The following is an 18,161-nucleotide window of genomic DNA, read 5'->3' as shown; positions in this document are numbered from 1 at the left end:
GGACGCGGCACGGGTTACTCACCCGGAGGCATGGCAGGCCGGAGAGCTCTCCGTGGAGCGTGGTGAGGTTGTTGTGACTCACAGACAGGTGCTCCTGTTTGGAAAGCAAAGAACAAACGCCTGGTTACAAACACAATGAAAAGAAACCGTGGAACTGCCATGCCGTTTGCTGCCGTTCACTGTGCTTGAGCCTTCTGCCCCTTACCCTGTCTTGGGGGGCCCCTTGTCTCTTTAGACTGTCCAGCTCTTTGGGGCAGGGACTGTCTACTACTGACATGCTCCGAACACAGGCAGGCTCCTTCATTCAAGTCCCAAACAGTCTGGCTTATTTTGAAAAACATTGTTTTTAAAGGCACTAGACACCACTAGGCAGGTTGATGCTAGAGAAGAGTTCCCAACATTTGCTTTTATCATTCCAGTGGAAACTGGGATTTATTTATTTTTTAAATATTCGCCCTGCTGCATCCTGAACATTGCAGCAGTTTGCTGAGCAGCAGGGTGGCCTCAACAGGACTCAGAAGATCCAGGTTCTTTCAATTCCCTGCTATTCCACAGACTTCCTGAGCAGTCTTGGGCACATCACAGTCTCTGTGCCTCAGTTTACCAGATTCCCTACCACCAGCGGTGTTAATATAAATCATAGAATATCAGAGTTGGAAGGGACCTCAAGAGGTCATCTAGTCCGACCCCCTGCTCAAAGCAGGACCAATCCCCAATTTTTGCCCGAGATCCCTAAATCCCTCAAGGATTGAACTCACAACCCTGGGTTTAGCAGACCAATGCTCAAACCACTAAGCTATGTGAGGATAAATACATTAAAAGACTGTGGGGGGGTGGCGGCTAAGATAAATGCCTTGGATAGAGAAGCACCTCCTCTGTAAAGCTCTTTGAGCTCTATGGACGAAAAGCACTATTTAAAAACTAGGTATAAAGATACCGTAGGGGAACCTCTAAGTGAAGCTGACTACAAACTGAATAGGCAAAGAACAAAAGTGAAATTGACTGAACTATTTTTAGTTTGGTTACAAACAGAAATCAAAGGACTGGTGAATTTGGTTTAAAGACATTCACTCCACTTTAATCAGCAAAAGCTTCCCTCTTGCAAACACTGATGAGCAAGTTTAACTTGACCCCTGCGTGTCATCGCATCGACATCCCTAAGACTAGTCACGTGAGTGAGGTCAAGCACGCATGCAGCCGCTAGACTAACATCTAGGACAGCATCAGTCACACAGGTCATGGGAGTTATTGGGGGCGTGGTTAGAAGTGAGAGTTTTAACCTGACGGGATTCCATTAAAGGTGATTTGAAAAAAAGAAAAAAAGAATTGGGATTTGAGTCCATTTTTGCTTCTTTATAATGTAGGAAGCAGGCTGGAAAGGAGCTGCCTTTGCCCACACCACTAGATATTCAGATCTTGTCTACTAAAGAAGGCTCTGTGGAGAACTAGTGAAGTTATGACACAGATTCCAAGGCCTTGGAATTATCTAGTTAGAACACAGGCTACACAATACCACAGAGCAGTTCCCGCATCAAGCCCACCTCTTGTAGCTCAGTCAGAAGTTATCTTTTAGAAAGACGCGCGGTCTGGACTTAAAAGACTTCAAGGGATGGTGAATCCACCACATTCCTTTTATCACAAGATAGTGAAAGCCCACCAGCAGAGCGAGAGAAGGACCGTGCAGCGCCTCGCACGGGGGACTCCTCTCTTGGTTTCATTCCAACATCCAATGAGCACTTTGGCTAAAGAAAAGACGCAAGCCCAGGTTTTGAAGATCCTTTGTGGGTCACCCTTAAAGTGTGTGTGTGCGCACGCCTGGGCACCAGACCAAGCCGCACGGGTTTTATTCCTGGCTTGGCCACTGGCCTGTTGGGTGAGCTTGGACAAGTCACAGCACCTCCCCGTGCCTCGGTTTCCCCAGCTGTAAAATGGGGATAATCACACTGACCTCCTTTGCAAAGCTCTTTGAGACGGTATGAATGAAAAGCACGAGTTAAAAACTACGTATTATGATGGGGATGATTGTAGGGGAAGCTTTTGGGTGGGTCTGCCTGCCCATGGCACTTTCCGTTTGAAGCCTGCCAGCTCCGTTTACTGGTGCTCAACGGTTCCATGCGATCACCTGCATTACAACTCACACCCCCACCCCAAAGCCCAGCTTCCCAAGAGGAGCGTCTGTGCAGCAGAGAGGGCTGGCGGGTTTCTGCACAGCTCTTACCAGTTTCTGGAGGGAAGAGAGCTCCTCCGGCAGGTAGCACAGGCCCGTCCTGTTCAGCTTCAGCCATCGCAAGCTGGTCATGGCCTTCACGTGGTCAGGAAAATAGCCACCCTGAGAGGAGAGGGGGAGAGAAAGTCATGTTGCGGTGTCCGATCTACAGAGAAATGGGCATTGCCAGGTTTCTCATCCACCTGAGATGAAACAGACCCTGTGCTCTTAACACCCTCCACCACACCCCAGGTGTGAAACCAACCCAGGCCTCTTTGCCAAGATCCCTGTCAAACATACCAAGGCGACAGGCCGTTCTGACAGCGTATGCCTTATTGTAACAAACCCCCAATGAAATGCACTCGGACATCGCAGTTACCATGAGGCTGACACATCGGATCATCACAGGGACAGCTGGACAGGACTCCGAGCCGCACCCCGCTGTCCGCACCTCAAGGGCTCTCAGCCCCTGCTCCCCCCTCCCCCAAACATCCTGCAGCCCCCTCATGGGATTCTTACCCTGGGACCTGCACCCTCAACAGCCCCCTGCTGTCCCTCCTGTGCGGCTCTCGACCCCTCCCCTCCACCACCCTGCTTATGATTTATTTCCCTGCTTATGCAGCCGAGGATCACGGTTGCCCTCTTAGCTTAGAGCACTGGTGGCTACAGGTACCTGGTCTACAGGTTTTTAGAGAAACTACCCCAGTGCACACTTGCCCAGCTAGGATCTGCCCTGGGAATTGACACAGAGGAGGGGAACATCTCCATGGCAGAGTGTGAATGGAGAAATGGTCAGGCAGGTTACGCAAGATGACAGGGCTTGGAGGCAGCATAAATCCCATGAATGGACACCAGCTGACCCTGATTCTGCAGCGGCCCAAGCATACGGGTAACTTCATTCACAAGAGCCTGCTCACTGGCTTCGAGGGAGCTGCTCCCATGAGTGACACGTCATGCATGAGTTTCGGTCCCTGAAGCATCATGGCCTTAGCAGGCATGTTGCCACCTCTGTCAGGAAGAGGATTTGCTTTCTAAAGAACAACCCAGCCTCCAGAGCCCCATCCTGGGAGGGGAGGGGCAGAGGCTCGTACCTGCAACAAAAGGCCTCTCTAATGTGCAAACTGCTTAACCCAGATTGTGCAACTGCATTTTACAGGCTGGTTTAGCAGTTGGTTTCCAGCAACAGGCGGAGGCCTCAACCCTGCCAGCCACCTCACAGGACAGACCCCTGCGCCCGTCCCCAGTCATACCAACGGGAACCTGCATGGAACCAACGGGAACCTGCATGGAACCACTACAGGGCCTAAGTGGCTATTATTTTGCTTAACTACCTTCCAGGTCAGGTATGCCAACACTGGAATGGGAGGGCTCAGTTGTTGTGTGTGTGGGGGGGAGCTAATCGCAAAGGAAGCACCTGAATTTTAACCTCAGAGGAGGTAAAGTCTCTGTGGGCCCCATCAAGGGCCAGCAGAGCAGCAATCCCGCTCCTCAGATGCGGCGACTGGCATGGGCCAGCGTGAGCTCATTATCTGCCCGGCCTGGTTACAGTTTCACGCAGGGTAGGAATCAGTATAAATGTAGCACATTGGTTCATCCCAGGGGTCAAGCTCCTTAGTAGCACAGTCAAATTATGCATGCACCAAATATAAGTCATGTCACACCACTGGGGCAAAGCTGGGGGGAGTCATTTATGTCTCGCGTACGCAAGCAAAATCACCCGTGGCCAAGGGCAAGTAACGGGCCCAGGGAAACAGGGTTGACTTGCGAGCAAAGCCAAAGGACTAGCAGCACCCAGCAGCATCTTAACCCCTGGTCGGAGAAATATAACTCAGAAGAGCAGCATTACCAAGGAGGAAACACGATTGGGGGATTAGAGCAGGACACTGGGAACAACAGTGCCTGGGTTCCATTCCCAATTCTGCCAGCGTGGCCGTGAGCAAGTCACTTCATCTCTCTGGGATGCATCAGAGGTTCTCACCCTTCTTCTTTCTGCGCCCCAGAACCCCCCGGACATGCTATAAAAACTCCACAGCCCATCTGTGTCGCAACAACTGGTTTTCTGCGTATAAAAGCCAGGGCCAGCGTTAGGGGGTAGCAAGCCAGGCAATTGCTCCGGGCCCCACCCACGCCACAAGGAGCCCCATGAAGCTAAGTTGCTCAGGCTTCAGCTGCAGCCCCGGGGGGGCAGGGCTCAAGGACCCGGGCTTCAGCTCCATATGATGGGGCTTTGGCTTGGGCCACAGCAAGTCTAACGCTGGCCCTGCTTGGCAAACCCCCTGGAACCTGCTCGCGGCCCCCAGTTGAGAACCGGTTTTACAAACTTGCCCCCTTTACAGGGATCATGAGGAGACTTAATTCGTTTCAGTGCATGGAGCCCTGGTTTAAAAACGCCAAGTCTCATCAATGCAGCCATTAATAACAGCATAGAGCAGAACCAACATGACAGTACATCGTGCTTTTCAGCCTGCCATGGGATCCATTCACATCTCCCCCCCCCGGGCCCCAGAAAGGGGCTCTGAAATTACCAGGCATCTCTAACAACTAAACACAGCCTCTCCTCCTCTCAAAAATCAGCTCAACAGAGGCACGCACAGCTCCAATCCCTGGGGGAGGTCTCTGGAGGATAAAAACCCACCGCAGTAGCTCAAAGCATGATCTCAGGCCCCACGGTGCAGCCACAGGGGTGAGCAACTGTCTAAAATTAGCCATGCAGGAAGCAGGCAGGGCCTAGACTCTGGGAGCTGCCCAGCCACCTCCCTGTCTGTCTCCCAGCCCTAGGCTTTGCCCACAGCCCAGCCCCAGAATTAAACTCCCCTCCCCCCACCCAGCCCAGTTCAAGGGGGGCCCTGATTTACCTTGAAGTCATTCCCACTCAGATCCACCCCCCTGATAAAGGGGAGCACTCCAGTGGCAGCCATTATTCCTCTCAGCTGCAGCCAGTGGGGCTGGCTGATCCTCCTGGCAGGGTGTGTTACATTGACACAGCCCTAAAGGAAGCAGGGGCTGGCCCTTCGCACACTACAGCCAAACCTGATGGAGGCCGGGCTCTCCCTCTTTTAACCCCTTCATTGACGAGGGCGCTACCAAATTTCCTAGACTTAGAGAAGCCTGCTTTTAAACACACACCCCAGGGGGAGAAGTGATTGCAGCTGCCTGTCTTGTGCAGACACACAATTTGGTGCAAAGCCCCCTTTGTTTGGTCCCTGTGGGGAAATCTGTCCCCATTCTCCTTTGCGGTTCATTCTCACCTACTGCTGAGAACTCTCCTAGCTGTGCTCCTCCAAGCACGATTTTTAGATCATTTTTCATACTCTCACATATCCCGGCCTAGCCCCCTGTACAAGTGATGGTGAGAAGAGGATGCTTGTGAGGCAACCTGACTGTTAGTGTTTTCATGTGTGATGTGGAATATTTTAAAGACACGTTATTAGCATTACAACCTTATTGAGCACACATGTTGTTTGCAGTCATTAGATGTGCTTTGTTCATTTTTATTATAGCTCCTGTCCTCGTGAAAGATCCAAAACGCTCCCCAAACTCCTGAAACGCCGCCATTTCCGGGGTGAAGGGCTGCAATCGGTGAAGGAGAGGGGGGTGTATTTGTGAAGGATGCTGGGACAAACATCGACTGCTAGGAAAATAATATCGAGCAGATCTCAAAGTGCTTTACAAACAAGGGCAGCATCATTATCCCCATTTCACAAAAGGGGGAACTGAGCCAAGGTGCTTTCCAAAAGTTACCCAGCTAGGACTAGAACCTAGGTCTGCAGAGTCCCAGTCCAGTCCAGTCTAGTCCTCTCTTCAACATCAACATGGAGCAGGTAGGGCCTCAGCCCTTATGGTCTTACTTCAGCTCTGCTCACGTAGCTGTGCAGTGCCCGGAAGTGGGGGGGGTTTACCCACAAAAGCTTATGCCCAAATAAATCTGTTCATCTTTAAGGTACCACCGGACCCCTCGTTGTTTTCACTGATTTCGGTGTATTTAATTGTCTGCACGACATGCGGGCTGTCTTTGTGGGCAAAAGGAGACAGGCTATTAATAATAACTAACAAATATTAATAATAAAACAATGCTAATGGCCTCATTGTGCTCCCCCCATCCCTTTTGTCTGTAGCCACTTGCTGTCTCTTGCCTCAGATCCTGTGGGGCAGGGACCTCTTTTGGTTGTTTGTACCACAACCCAGCACAGTGGGCTCCTTTTGGTCCACGACTGGGGCAAGCCACGGTTGCCACCTCTGAGCTCCCCAAAAGCCAGGACACCCGGGAGGATCCTGAGCCCATGAAGGTCGACAGGTGGCAGCGTGGGCTGAACACCCTTACAGATCTCCCGATCCCGGGACAGCGACCTCAAAAAAGGGACGATCCTGGGAACACCTGCAGAGGTGGCAACCCTAATTTAGGAGTGAGGGATGCTAGTGCGAGGCGGCGGGGTGGGGGGTGTCTCCCGGGGCGGGTTTTCAGCGCTTCCCCCCAGAGTCTCGGTCAGCTCGGTATGTAGGACCATGTGCTTGTGCTAGAGCTGAGCACGGCCCCCCGCCCAGCCCCATGTCCCCAACCCCTGCGCCCGCTGGAAGGCTCTTCCTGGCCCCGCTGTGCCTTTAAGGCGAAGAGCTGCCGGGATCCGCCCACGTGTGACGAGCCCGGAGCAGGGGGCGAGGGGCGGGGTTCGATTGGCAACAACCCACCCGGTCGTTCCGTTTCGGAACGCTGAGACAACGGGCGGGCGCTCCCATTGGTCCGCCTCGACCCGACCGAATCTCGCTGTCGCCAACGTTCGCGGCGGGGCGGCCGCAGAAGAAGCGGCCGCTGCCCTAACCGTGGGGCCGGCCGAGGTGTGTTCCAGCCCCCGGGGCCCGGGCCCTGCCGGGATCCGCCTCGACATGCCCTGACCTAGCGGGGCTCGCTGCGCAAGGTGAGCGCGGTCGCGCCTTGCCCGGGGGCAGGGCTCAAGGAGACGTGTGGGGTGTGTGGATCTAGAGCGGGGCCCCGTGATCTAGACCCGGGGAGGAGAAAGGGGCGGGGGAGATCTAGACCGCTGTGTGAGCGCTACCCGTTGGTTTACACAGCAAGGGCACGTGGGGCGGGAGCAGAGTCCCTGCTCCGCAGCTGCGTAGGTCGGGCCGATGTAGGGGACAGGGTGCGTCCGCGTACCGCAGGGGAAAGCGGGGCGCTTCCCTGCTTCCCGCCCGCCTGGGCTGGGTGTTTCTGGCCGCCTGCGTCCGATCCCGCCTGGGACCGGCCTTGATCCCCGTCGGCTCCCAGGCCGGGCCGATCCCCCTGGGCGAGCGCCTCCAGCCTGGCTTGGCCGCTGCGCCAGCGCTCGCGGCCTGGGGCAGCTTTGGCCTCTTGCTCGCCTTGGGCCCGCTCTCCCCCACCCTGCGGGGACAGGAGCCCACAGCTGAGGGGCCAAACCGAATCGGGCCCTACGGGGTGGGTGTTGTGGGGGGTGACTCTCCTCCAGCTGCGTAGTGGGGCTGGGGAATGCGGTGTGACCCTTTCACCCCTCCCCTGTGTAGTTCTCTGCACCCCAGGCTGTGAATGGGGCGCTGCTCTGGCTGGAGGGGGTGGCTGAAAATGGCCGCCCAGCCGAGTGACAGCAGCGAGGCTAAATCATAGAATCATAGAATATCAGGGTTGGAAGGGACCTCAGAAGGTCATCTAGTCCAAAGCAGGACCAATCCCCAGTTTCTGCCCCAGGTCCCTATATGGCCCCCTCAAGGATTGAACTCACAACCCTGGGTTTAGCAGGCCAATGCTCAAACCACTGAGCTATCCCTCCCCCCAGGTGGTGTGGGGCTGCGAGCTAACAGAGGTGGCATGTCGTCCCCCCCAGCCCTGGAGACTCCTGCTCTGGTGTCTTAAACCGTCTGCACTTGTCAGTCCTGCTGTGGGCAGCCACCCACCAGGGTTGGGTTGTGCTGTTCCCAGCGGAAGTGCAGTCTAGTGGCTGGAGCAGGAAGGGTGGCTTGTGTAGCTAGCTCTGCATCTTCCGTGGTTGTGTGCATTTGAGCCACTAGGCTTGCTGTGCCTGTTTTATCTGCAGGCAGGCAGATTGGGGGAGTGGGGGGTACTTGCCTGCTGGAGCGATGCTGGGGCTTAATATTAACTTTGTTTTGCATGGGGAGTGCTAGTTAATTGCAGGTTAATGCTTCAGGGCAGCCACCTGTAGCTTGTGACAGATCATCTCCAGACAGAGAGGGGGACATTCTGTGCCAAACGCAGGGGGCCGCAATCTTGTTTCTTCTCTGTAGAAAACAAGCTCCGTCCAGCGTATTCAGGGACATGCTGCCTGCTCCCATAAACACCGTATATTTGAGGGACTAATAGACTCGTTTCTGCTCTTTAAGCCGGTTACCTCGGTGAGCCTGCTACATGTTCACAGCCTTGTTGATTCCTTGATCTAGCCCCGCTTGGCATTCGGTGCCCGCCTGCTGGTGAGGGCGGTGCATGCTGATATGAGGGGCTTGGCACCGGGGCGCCCGCTTTGCCAGTAGGCGCGCTGCCCTGTGGTGCGTGTGTTCTGAAGCAGGAACTGCGGCGGGGAACTAGATTTTGAGCCCTTAATAGCCTGAGATCTTAGCCACCCATAAACTGTTGATTTGCATCTCTCCTGTTCCCATAGTGACACAGTGAAACTGAGCCGTTGTGGGATCATTACTCATGAGCTGTGCCTGCCCTGTGAGCAATGGACACAGACGCTGTGTGGGCTTCAAACTACAGGGGAGGGGAGGTCTACGCTGTGGAGTTCACCGGCAGAATTGTACGCTCCCAGTGTTGCAGGATCTAATAATTTGGTTGCGGCGAAGCAGCAGTAGGAAAGGAGTAGGGCTCGGCCTGTGAAGGGATGTGCGCAGTGGTCTCCAGTGCTGGCTGTGGGGTGAAAATAATGCCCGTGTGGCCCTGCAGCTTGGAAAGGGGAGGATTGCAACGTTAAACTAAGAGGATGGACATAAGGCATGGTGGAAATAGGACAAGGCAGCTGCTTGATTGCCAATGCTGCTGGAGGAGCTTCAGGCTTGTTTTGTTCACTGGCTGAAGGAAGCAGAATCTCCACATGAAGGGCAGTGCGAGGTGCCTTTATCTTGAATGGACTTTAAGCTGCTTGAGCAATCTTAGACAATCCCCTGCACTGTATCTTTAAGGGAATCCTGTCGGGGCTTCAGCCAATGCTTTATAATGATACTCTGTAATGCCTGCTTCCTTACATCTGTAGCTCGAAAAGCACTTTACAACATACCTCTGGGTAAACAGAGTCACAGGGGGTCCGGGACTTGATCGTGGTACTGCAGTGAGTCACTAGTGCTCTGGACTCCTGTCCCAGCCCCCTGCTCTAACTACCGTCCTAGAGCAAAGATGTTGTCTAGAAACTGAATGTGAGTCTCAGTTAAGTTTCCATTACAAGAGTCTGAAAATCCTGTTGCACCAAATATCTCCCTTTCTCAGTGTAAGAGAAACAGGGGAGGACATCCGTTAACATCCATCTTTGTTTAATTATCTCTCCTCCCGTCCCTGTCACGTTTTCAGGGCTGGGCTCAGTAACCTGTAGAGGAAGGACTCAATGTTCTCACTGTAGCAGATACATGTTAAATGGAGGACTTCTCCTCTGATCACCAAGTGCTGGTTATTGGGGCTGTTATAGCAACTTGGGGGCAATTCCAGGTTTGGCAGGGGGAGGGCATGGAGCTGAGAGTGGTAAGAAGGTGTTGATAAGGCCAAGGGGCAAGAGGAACTAAGAGGGGAGATGGAGGTGCGATTATGTAGACCCAGGAAGGTGAGTATGAAGAAGCTATCAAAGACTAAAGAGATCTACTGTGTCTGTTCCCTCCTTTCTCTAGTCTCGATTTGGCTGCACTGGGGATTACAGTGGACAAGAAGCTGCGTTGCAGTCAGCAGTGTGCCCTCGTTGCCAAGAAGGCAAACGGCATATTGGGCTGAATTAGTAGGAGCATTGCCAGCAGATCGAGGGACATGATTATTCCCTTCTATTTGGCACTGGTGAGGCCACATCTGGAGTATTGCATCCAGGTTTTGGCCCCGCACTACAGAAAGGATGTGGACAAATTGGAGAGAGTCCAGCGGAGGGCAGCGAAAATGATCAGGGGGCTGGGGCACACAACTTACAAGGAGAGGCTGAGGGAACTAGGCTTATTTAGTCTGTACAAGAGAAGAGTGAGGGGGGGATTTGATAGCAGCCTTCAACCACCTGAAGGGGGGTTCCAAAGAGGATGGAGCTCAGCTGGTCTCAGTGGTGGCAGATGACAGAACAAAGAGCAATGGTCTCAAGTTGCACTGGGGTAGGTCTAGGTTGGATATTAGGAAAAACTGTTTCACTAGGAGAGTGGTGAAGCACTGGAATGGGTTACCTAGAGAGGTGGTGGAATCTCCACCCTTGGAGGTTTTTAAGGCCTGGCTTGACAAAGCCCTGGCTGGGATGATTTAGATGGGGATTGGTCCTGCTTTGAGCAGAGGGTTGGACTAGATGACCTCCCGAGGTCTCTTCCAACCCTAATCTTCTATGATTCTATGAAATGTCCCAGCTAATGACCATCCGTCCCTTCCCTGGGGAGGCTGTTCCACAAACTAGTAGATACTCTTGTGTGAAAAATTTCCCTGATTTTCAGTACCCTCAAATGGTTCCACAAAGCCACCTTGGACCCCGGCCTGGGCTCCTCACCTTGCATATTTCTTTCTCCTCTGCAGGTTGAACATGGCTGAGCTGGTTCATAAAAGGGGGAAGAGGCGGGACGACAACGGGCTGGGTGGTGCTGTTGACTTCCTGTTGGCCAACGCCAGGCTGGTGCTTGGGGTGGGGGGTGCTGCTGTGCTGGCCATCGCAACTCTGGTGGTGAAACGGGTAAGCCTGGGTTCCCTCTGCAACATGACTAGTGACTAATGTCCTGTTCACGCTTGTCGAGCTGTGACTTCTGCATTGGAACTTCAGGAACTTAAGTAGCTGTCCCTTCTTAACAAAAGAGAGACACTCCCAGATTGCAAGGGATTAAGACCTTGCAATGCATCCTTCCCAAAACCACCCTATCCACATCAATGCAGCAGACCTTCTGTACGTGTCTCTCTTTCCAAACAGTCTTTGGCCTCCTCTAAGTAGAGTCTGTGATCTGGGTCAGTAGAAGCTCTGCATGTGATATCCATGTCATCAAAGATCACAGAGCCTGTTATGTGTATTTTTTGAGGGAGGAGCATTACTACAAGGGGCAAGGGAGAGAAAGCGAGTTGTCTCCATCATTCTTCCCAGCCTGGGATGCTGAAATATCCCTGAACTCTGCCTATGAAGGCGATTTGGCTTTCTGTTAAAAGGAAGAAAACCGTTTCGTTTCCTCAACAAACAAAAAAACAGGACTGCAAGATTTTTCTCATTTAGAACAGGGTGAATTGTTTTCAATCAAAGAGATTTAAATGACTGATTTTAATGATGGTTTGCATTTGTACTGTCTAGTTATTTCCCTAAAGAAAAGTTGATTCTCATTGGCTGGTAACTGTGTGTTTTTACGTTGATTTGCAACTAAATATAGCAGATACAGTTTAGGTATATTTAGTGGGTTTTTTTTTTGCTAACCAGGAGGATACATTGTATCTATACACATTTATTTGAGCCAGGGGTCCCCAACGTGGTGCCCGCGGGTGCCATGGCGCCCTCCGGGGCATTTTTGTGCGCCCACAGGACACCCCGCCGCCGAGAAGCGTTGCCGTTTCTTGGCAACAGCAATTCGGCAGCGGGGTGTCCAGCACCCACCACGGTCTTGTGGGAATAGCAATATGCTATTCCCACAAGAAAGGTTGGGGACCACTGATTTAAGCAATTCTATAGCATAACTTAGATTTTGTATGTTAGAAAGTGGTGAATGATGCATTCCATCTTTAGTAAATTAATCTTTTACTTGTTGTTTGGGTCAAATTCCAATCCCATTTGGATTGACATACAAATTCAGTTAAAATGCACAAAACCAGCATTTAAATTTTTTATGAATTAAAACTACCGTAAATGTGCTGGATACATATTTTGCATTTAAAATTAAGTGATGTATTAAACAAAAGAAGTATTAACTGTAGTTAGTGACTTGAACTGATTATTTCTGGCCACTGCATCCTTCAAGATTTTAGGTCCTCACACCTAGTTTTCATCCATAGATTGAAGCTCTCCTGGTTTTTCAGCTCCAATTGGTGTCTCATCTTTGAATGAACTAATCATTGAACTGAACTAATTGAATAAACTGAAATAAAGAAAATATTTTTTCTGAGTCTGTAGAAGAGGCTACTGCTGTCAAAAGTGGTTTAGCACTTCATCAAACTCTGGCTCTAGGCCAGAGACTTCCATCAGTGCAGTGAACTGACTTTTTTTAAAACTTGGCAGCAAATATGTACTGCTTAATATTATTTATGGTGTTTAATTTAAATGATCATAAGAAGTTTAGGCCTTAACATAGGTTGCCAATTTCAAATTTAGTTTTAAATCGATTTATTTTAAAAAAAATCATCCTTGTTTTCATTTAAACTAAGGAAAATCTGATTTTTTTTAATCCATTTTTTTTAATCCACTCTGAGAATAAGGAGCAAGGATTCAAAGGGAGAGGAAAGACTGTGCTGTATCTACATGTTCACCCCCGACAGAAGCGCGCTCTGATTTGTCTAGCGTCTCTGTTCGTCTGGTGTGGAAATTCTAATGTCTTATAGTTAGACTAAGACACAGCAAATCCCCTGTAACATTCACAAGGGGGAAGAACAGCGGAGCTCTGAAACAAGCCCATCAGTCTGCACAACCAGTTAATCTATGGTACATGTCCTCATGTTACCCTCTGCATGTCTAGACATGCTCCCTCTGCATCCGGTGTGGGGCAGTGTACGGGGGGACTGCATTGCTGCTTGCCGTCCATACTCTTTGTTCTGTAGTGCTGGCAGCTGAGCGTAGTTCATGGGCAGTAAAAACTTGCATGAAAACTAAATAAAACTGTTCTAGAGCAATCCACTTCTGGACGGATGGATGCTTTGGCAGCAGAGCTGGGGTGAGTCCGTTGGAGATGACCACTGGTAAGAGCAGTGACGCAGCTGTGGACCTTCATTCTTGCATTTGCTCCCACAGCTGATAGACCGAGCCACCAGCTCACCCGACGAGGACGATGCTAAGGCAGAGCAGAAGTCCATCGAGGAGAGCTGGCAAGATCTGAGCTTGATTAAGGCGGTGCCAAAGCCTCCAAAGAAGCAAAGCCGGGCAGATCTTAGCAAGTCCCTGCTGTCCCCATCTGCGACCCTTCCTGCCCAAGGTCAGGATCAATGCTGCGTCTCCTTACTCCTAGTGTCCAAGTTCTAGACAGGGTTAAAACACCTGTCCTAGGTGTTCACTGCCTGTTGTTGCCATTAGGCAACCTCTTGTTTTCGTACTGATTGTTGTTCCCTAAATCACACTACACGACCATATGAGAATGCCTCCATCCTCTGGCTCCTGGGGAACTCATCCTGTCTCCTGTCATGGACCAGTCCTTGCCTACCCTTTTTGGCTAGCCACGCTGACTCGTCTCCATGGGCTTCTTGTTTGGCATCGGCGTGTTACACCAGTGATTAATTTGGCCCAGTGTGTTCCACACAGCTGGCTGGCTAGTGGGTGGCGGATGGCACAGTTCACAGTTGGTTCCACATCACTTTAGCAGGGGAGAGATGGTTACATTCACTCCTGAGTCTCCTTGCCATCTAGACCAGATGGGGCGTATTTTAATCCAGAAATGAGAAAGCTGTCCGGATTGTGGGAGGCTGGTCTAGACTGCGTGGAGCATCAGCCAGGTAGTCAGAGTAGATACTAAGATACTCTGAGGCATCAAGCGGATGGTGGTCATGGAATGTGGAGCTCTTCTCATCTAGGTGCCTGTTCAAAGCCAGCCCATCTGGCAGTGATTGCAAGTCACTGCTTCTGTGTTGTCATTGGCTTCCATAAATTACTTATTCATAGAATATCAGGGTTGGAAGGGACTTCAGGAGGTCATCTAGTCCAACCCCCTGCTTAAAGCAGGGGCAGTCCCCAATTTTTGCCCTAGATGGCTCCTTCAAGGATTGAACTCACAACCCTGGGTTTAGCAGGCCAATGCTCAAACCACTGAGCTATCCCTCACTCGCTTGTAGTATTGTAGCCTGGAGAAGCCCAGTCACAGACCGGGTCCCCATTGTACTGGGTGCTGTACGAACACAGAACTGACAGTGACTGCCCCCAAGAGCTTTTGTGGTGGTTTTATCCAGTTTGTAATGGGGTGTGCCTGAATCAAAGCCACCAGGGTAGAGAGCCCCCATTGTGGAACTTGAGGGGACATCTGTGCTGTGATAAAAGACCCATGGGCCAACTGACCCAGGCTCCTGAGACTATAAAATTGCAGGGTAGAGGTTCGGGCTCAGAGACCGTCCTCCCTCTGGGGGTCCCAGAGCCCAGGCTCCAGGCTGAGCCCAAGTGTCTACACTGCAATTCTGTAGCCCCGTAGCGTGAGCCTGAGTCAGCCTGGCCCGAGTCAGCCTGGCCCAAGCCAGCTGCATGTCTCTTATGGCAGGCAGACGTACCCTGAGTCTCTAAAGGAACAGATTGAGTCAGGAGACCTGGGTCTCATTTCCAGCTTTGGCACTGAATCGATGACCCAGGGCAAGTCACGAAGTCTTTCCTACTGTGGCTTTTCAGTCTGACATATGAGGGTAATCCCTGTCCCACCATGGTCGTAGGGCTTAGTTGTGATCTTTGAGTGAAAGGTGCTGTGTAACTGCAGAGCATTCACTGGTACTTTGCTGGCAGTCTCAGCTGAGAGGCCAAGGATTGGATGACCCTGGATATCAAGCTAAAGCCTTGATGATCCTTCCAGGTCAGGAGTGAGATGTGTCGGATGCAGCTGGCATGGGGGAAGCTGGCACTGCCCTTGCTCATGCTGTTGCTGTTCTGAGTAACAGCTTGGTCTCCAGCTCCGATGATGGTGATAATTATTTTTTGTACTTTATTTTTTGTGCCCCCTCTGGAAGCATTGACTCTAATACATCTCTTTATTCCCTTCCCAGCCGCTGAGCCTCATGGCCATCCCACCTCCCCGGAGACTCCCCAAGAAGAATCCAGGACTCTGCTTTGTCTCACGTTCCAGGAGAAACTCCTCTCTTACTACAGAAACCATGTCACCATCCCAGAGACGGACGTGGCCCTGGGTAAGCAGCTGGCAAAGGACATCTGCATTGAACTGCAGAGCTTCCTGCAAAACAAGTGCCCAGAACTGCCCTTCGGCAGCATGTTCCTCAGTGGTTCCCTCTGCGACGACCTGCAGGTTGTTGCTGCTGACCATGTCTGCTTCATGCTGCCCTTGGTATTTGAAACCACGCTCTGGAGCCTCATCCCAGGCGAGGACACCATTGTACAAGACCCCCAGTTCTGGATGATCAGGCGGACTGACCTGGAGTACTTCCCTCGTGGGAGCAGCCCTTGGGACAGATTCATAGTAGGCGGGTACCTCTCCTCCAACGTGCTCAATGAGGTGCTTCATAAAATGCTGGTGGCCTCCGTCAACTGGCCTGCCATAGGCAGCATGTTGGAGTGCCTCATCAGACCCGTGGTGGCTTCTGAGGAGCTGAAGTTGGAGGTTATGCATTACGAGACCCAGCTGAACATAACCCTCTGCCCAGTGACAGAAGCTGGGGATAAGGTTCTTCTTGCCATGCCTCCAAAAGGACTTGTGGGAAACCTCTGGCGACAAAGCTTTTATAGGTCTGAGGTCTCCAAGCTTAAAGATCTGGATGCTGCAGACTCTGGAGCCAGGCGGTGCTGCCTCAAAATCCTAAAAGGCGTCTGTAAAAACCATCCCTTCTTGAGCAAACTGACTGGCAGCCACCTGACTCATGTCCTTCTCCACCTGAGTGAAGCTGAATCAGACTGGGCAGAGGAAGCCCTGGCTGTGAGGTTCCATCACGTGCTCGAATCGTTGGTTGGCTACCTGGAGACAGGCTTCCTCCCCTGCTATTTCAACGGTCAGATTAACTTGTTCTGCGAGCTGCTGGAAGAGGAGATAGATGAGATGGGGTATGCACTCTACAGTGCTGTATCTCAGCCAGACCTCTTGTTGCAGGAATGTGTCGATAAATGAATTGTGAGCCTGGGAGATCCTGATTGTAGGTTTTTTGTGCTTCTCTGCATCCACTTCTCCAAGATGAGTGGATTGCAAAGCTTCTCACTTCCTAGTCGCTACCAGGTGAAATCCTTGCACTTAGTGAACGAAGTATTCACTTTTTCGACACAAGGTGCCTGAGTAAAGGGATGGGAAATGGGATCTGGAGCCTATCACCACCAGGTCTCGCCACTTCCAATCCAGCCCATGGCTGTAGTCTCAAGAAGTCAGGTACCATCTATTGAGTGGTGAGGCCTGGGTGAAGTGAGTTTGGTCTCCCTCCAGTTCCTAGTGAACTAGTGTCCCTACCAAACTGCCATCACAGTTGGCACGATGAGGCCCAGGACTGAATGGGCCTGGAAACTGAACTGAATTACCCCTTGTTCCTGGAGATAGGCCCTGCAGTCCAAGGCGAACCTTACACTGCCACTGCTTGTCCTGTACCTTGGCTGTGTATAAACTGGACTTGTCTTCAGGGCTCTCAGTCCAGCCCCTTTCACGAGCACAAGATTCACTCTTAAAGAGCCAGGCTCTCAACTTCTTGGGGGGCAGTGTTGGAACCTGGTATGTATTTGCAAACCCAGAATGTTGGCAGCATGAAGGGACAGGCCTGAGGAGAGAATCAGTATCAACTGATCATGCACCACAGGATATTGCCATAGCCAGTCAGCTCCCATCTGCTTTTTCCTGACGCACTTTCAGTGTTACGAGTGCAGCTGCCCCACAGGACAAGCTAAATCTAACCGGTGTTGCTCATTCCGTTAACGTGAGCTCCAATAATAGGGGTTCAGGATGCGATTGTGAGTCTCTTTTTTTTTTTTATGTTTTCACTCTCCCTCCTTATGCACTTTTTGCTACAAACTTCAGCGGGAGCTCCACAGCGGGATTAAGGGTGGTGATGATTGAGGGAGAGAGATGGGTCCTACAGGGTTGTTTCCACAAAGCCTTTCGGTATAGATGGAACTAAGTGATCCTGAATCTTGCTACAACTGGACACACACAGGATGGTAGCCTGGCTGCAAGTTAGGACAATGCTGTAGCTACTGCTGTCGTCTCCAAGTTCCCCTCTGCTTTAAAAATGAATCGTGTTGACAGTCCCCACTCCAGCTTTTCAGATTCAACTGTTTTTATGCATATGTTGCTGCTATCTAGCGATCCTGCCCCTTCTAGGTCACCAGTAAGACTCCGCTTACCCCCAGAAAGGGGCAGGATGGGGACGATGCTTTAAGCAGAAGGCTTCCTGTTAGCAAGAGCTGAAGTGGTTTTATGTTTGTCTTCCTGTTAAGAAGGAGTTGGTTTTGTAGTGCTGCTCAGAGATTTACTTTGGTACCAGCTCTATTTCAAATACTAGAAATACATTTTCTGACTGTTCTCGTGAATTAAGAACCATGCCTGTTTTGCACACTATGGGTAGAAAATAAACCTGCAGCCTTTTAATGTGAGTATCTACTGGTGTTTAGTTTTCTCTGCAGAGATGGTGTTTTGTGTTTTGTGGGGGGGGAGAATAATCTATTTCTCAATGCACTGTGATTTCCTCTAATCTGAAGACTACTTGATCTGTAGGCACTAAACCATGTTAGTGACGAGAATAAAACCTCACTGCGGAATGGGTGTCTTGTGTTGGATAACAGCATTGGCTCTGCCTATCCGGGTACTTATGGCCCTCGCTACCAGAGGATGACTCCCTGCTGCTTTAAAGATAGTACAACTCTATCACTCTCCTCCAGCCCCTTCACAGATTTCACTCAGGAAACGGCAGTTCGAGTTGAGGGACTCAGGCCTTTAATTCTACTTCACGATGAGCTGTAGCGTAAAAGGCGTTTCTTGC

General features: G+C 51.2%; 2 protein-coding genes across 2 annotated transcripts in view; one reads left to right on the top strand and one right to left on the bottom strand.

Annotated features, from left to right (window-relative positions):
- The window catches only part of FLII (FLII actin remodeling protein), a 28,418-nt gene extending 23,237 nt beyond the window's left edge, over nt 1-5,181 (bottom strand). Inside the window, exons 1-3 of the mRNA XM_077828383.1 lie at nt 5,062-5,181; nt 2,219-2,329; nt 23-94 (exon numbers count right to left, since the gene is read on the bottom strand). Coding sequence (XP_077684509.1) covers nt 23-94; nt 2,219-2,329; nt 5,062-5,124 — 246 coding nt within the window. The 5' untranslated portion in view covers nt 5,125-5,181. The remainder of the gene's footprint in view (nt 1-22; nt 95-2,218; nt 2,330-5,061) is intronic.
- Nucleotides 5,182-6,951: 1,770 nt separating this feature from the next.
- MIEF2 (mitochondrial elongation factor 2) lies at nt 6,952-17,940 on the top strand. The gene is made up of 4 exons (XM_077828581.1): nt 6,952-7,119; nt 10,908-11,061; nt 13,303-13,483; nt 15,243-17,940. Exons 2-4 carry the CDS (start codon nt 10,915-10,917, stop codon nt 16,310-16,312), a joined length of 1,398 nt encoding a protein of 465 aa, XP_077684707.1. The 5' UTR covers nt 6,952-7,119; nt 10,908-10,914; the 3' UTR covers nt 16,313-17,940.
- Nucleotides 17,941-18,161: the final 221 nt, after the last annotated feature.

Source organism: Eretmochelys imbricata, chromosome 10 (assembly GCF_965152235.1).
Source record: "Eretmochelys imbricata isolate rEreImb1 chromosome 10, rEreImb1.hap1, whole genome shotgun sequence".
Classification (NCBI taxonomy): domain Eukaryota; kingdom Metazoa; phylum Chordata; order Testudines; family Cheloniidae; genus Eretmochelys; species Eretmochelys imbricata.
This window is presented reverse-complemented; position numbering and strand designations above follow the sequence as displayed.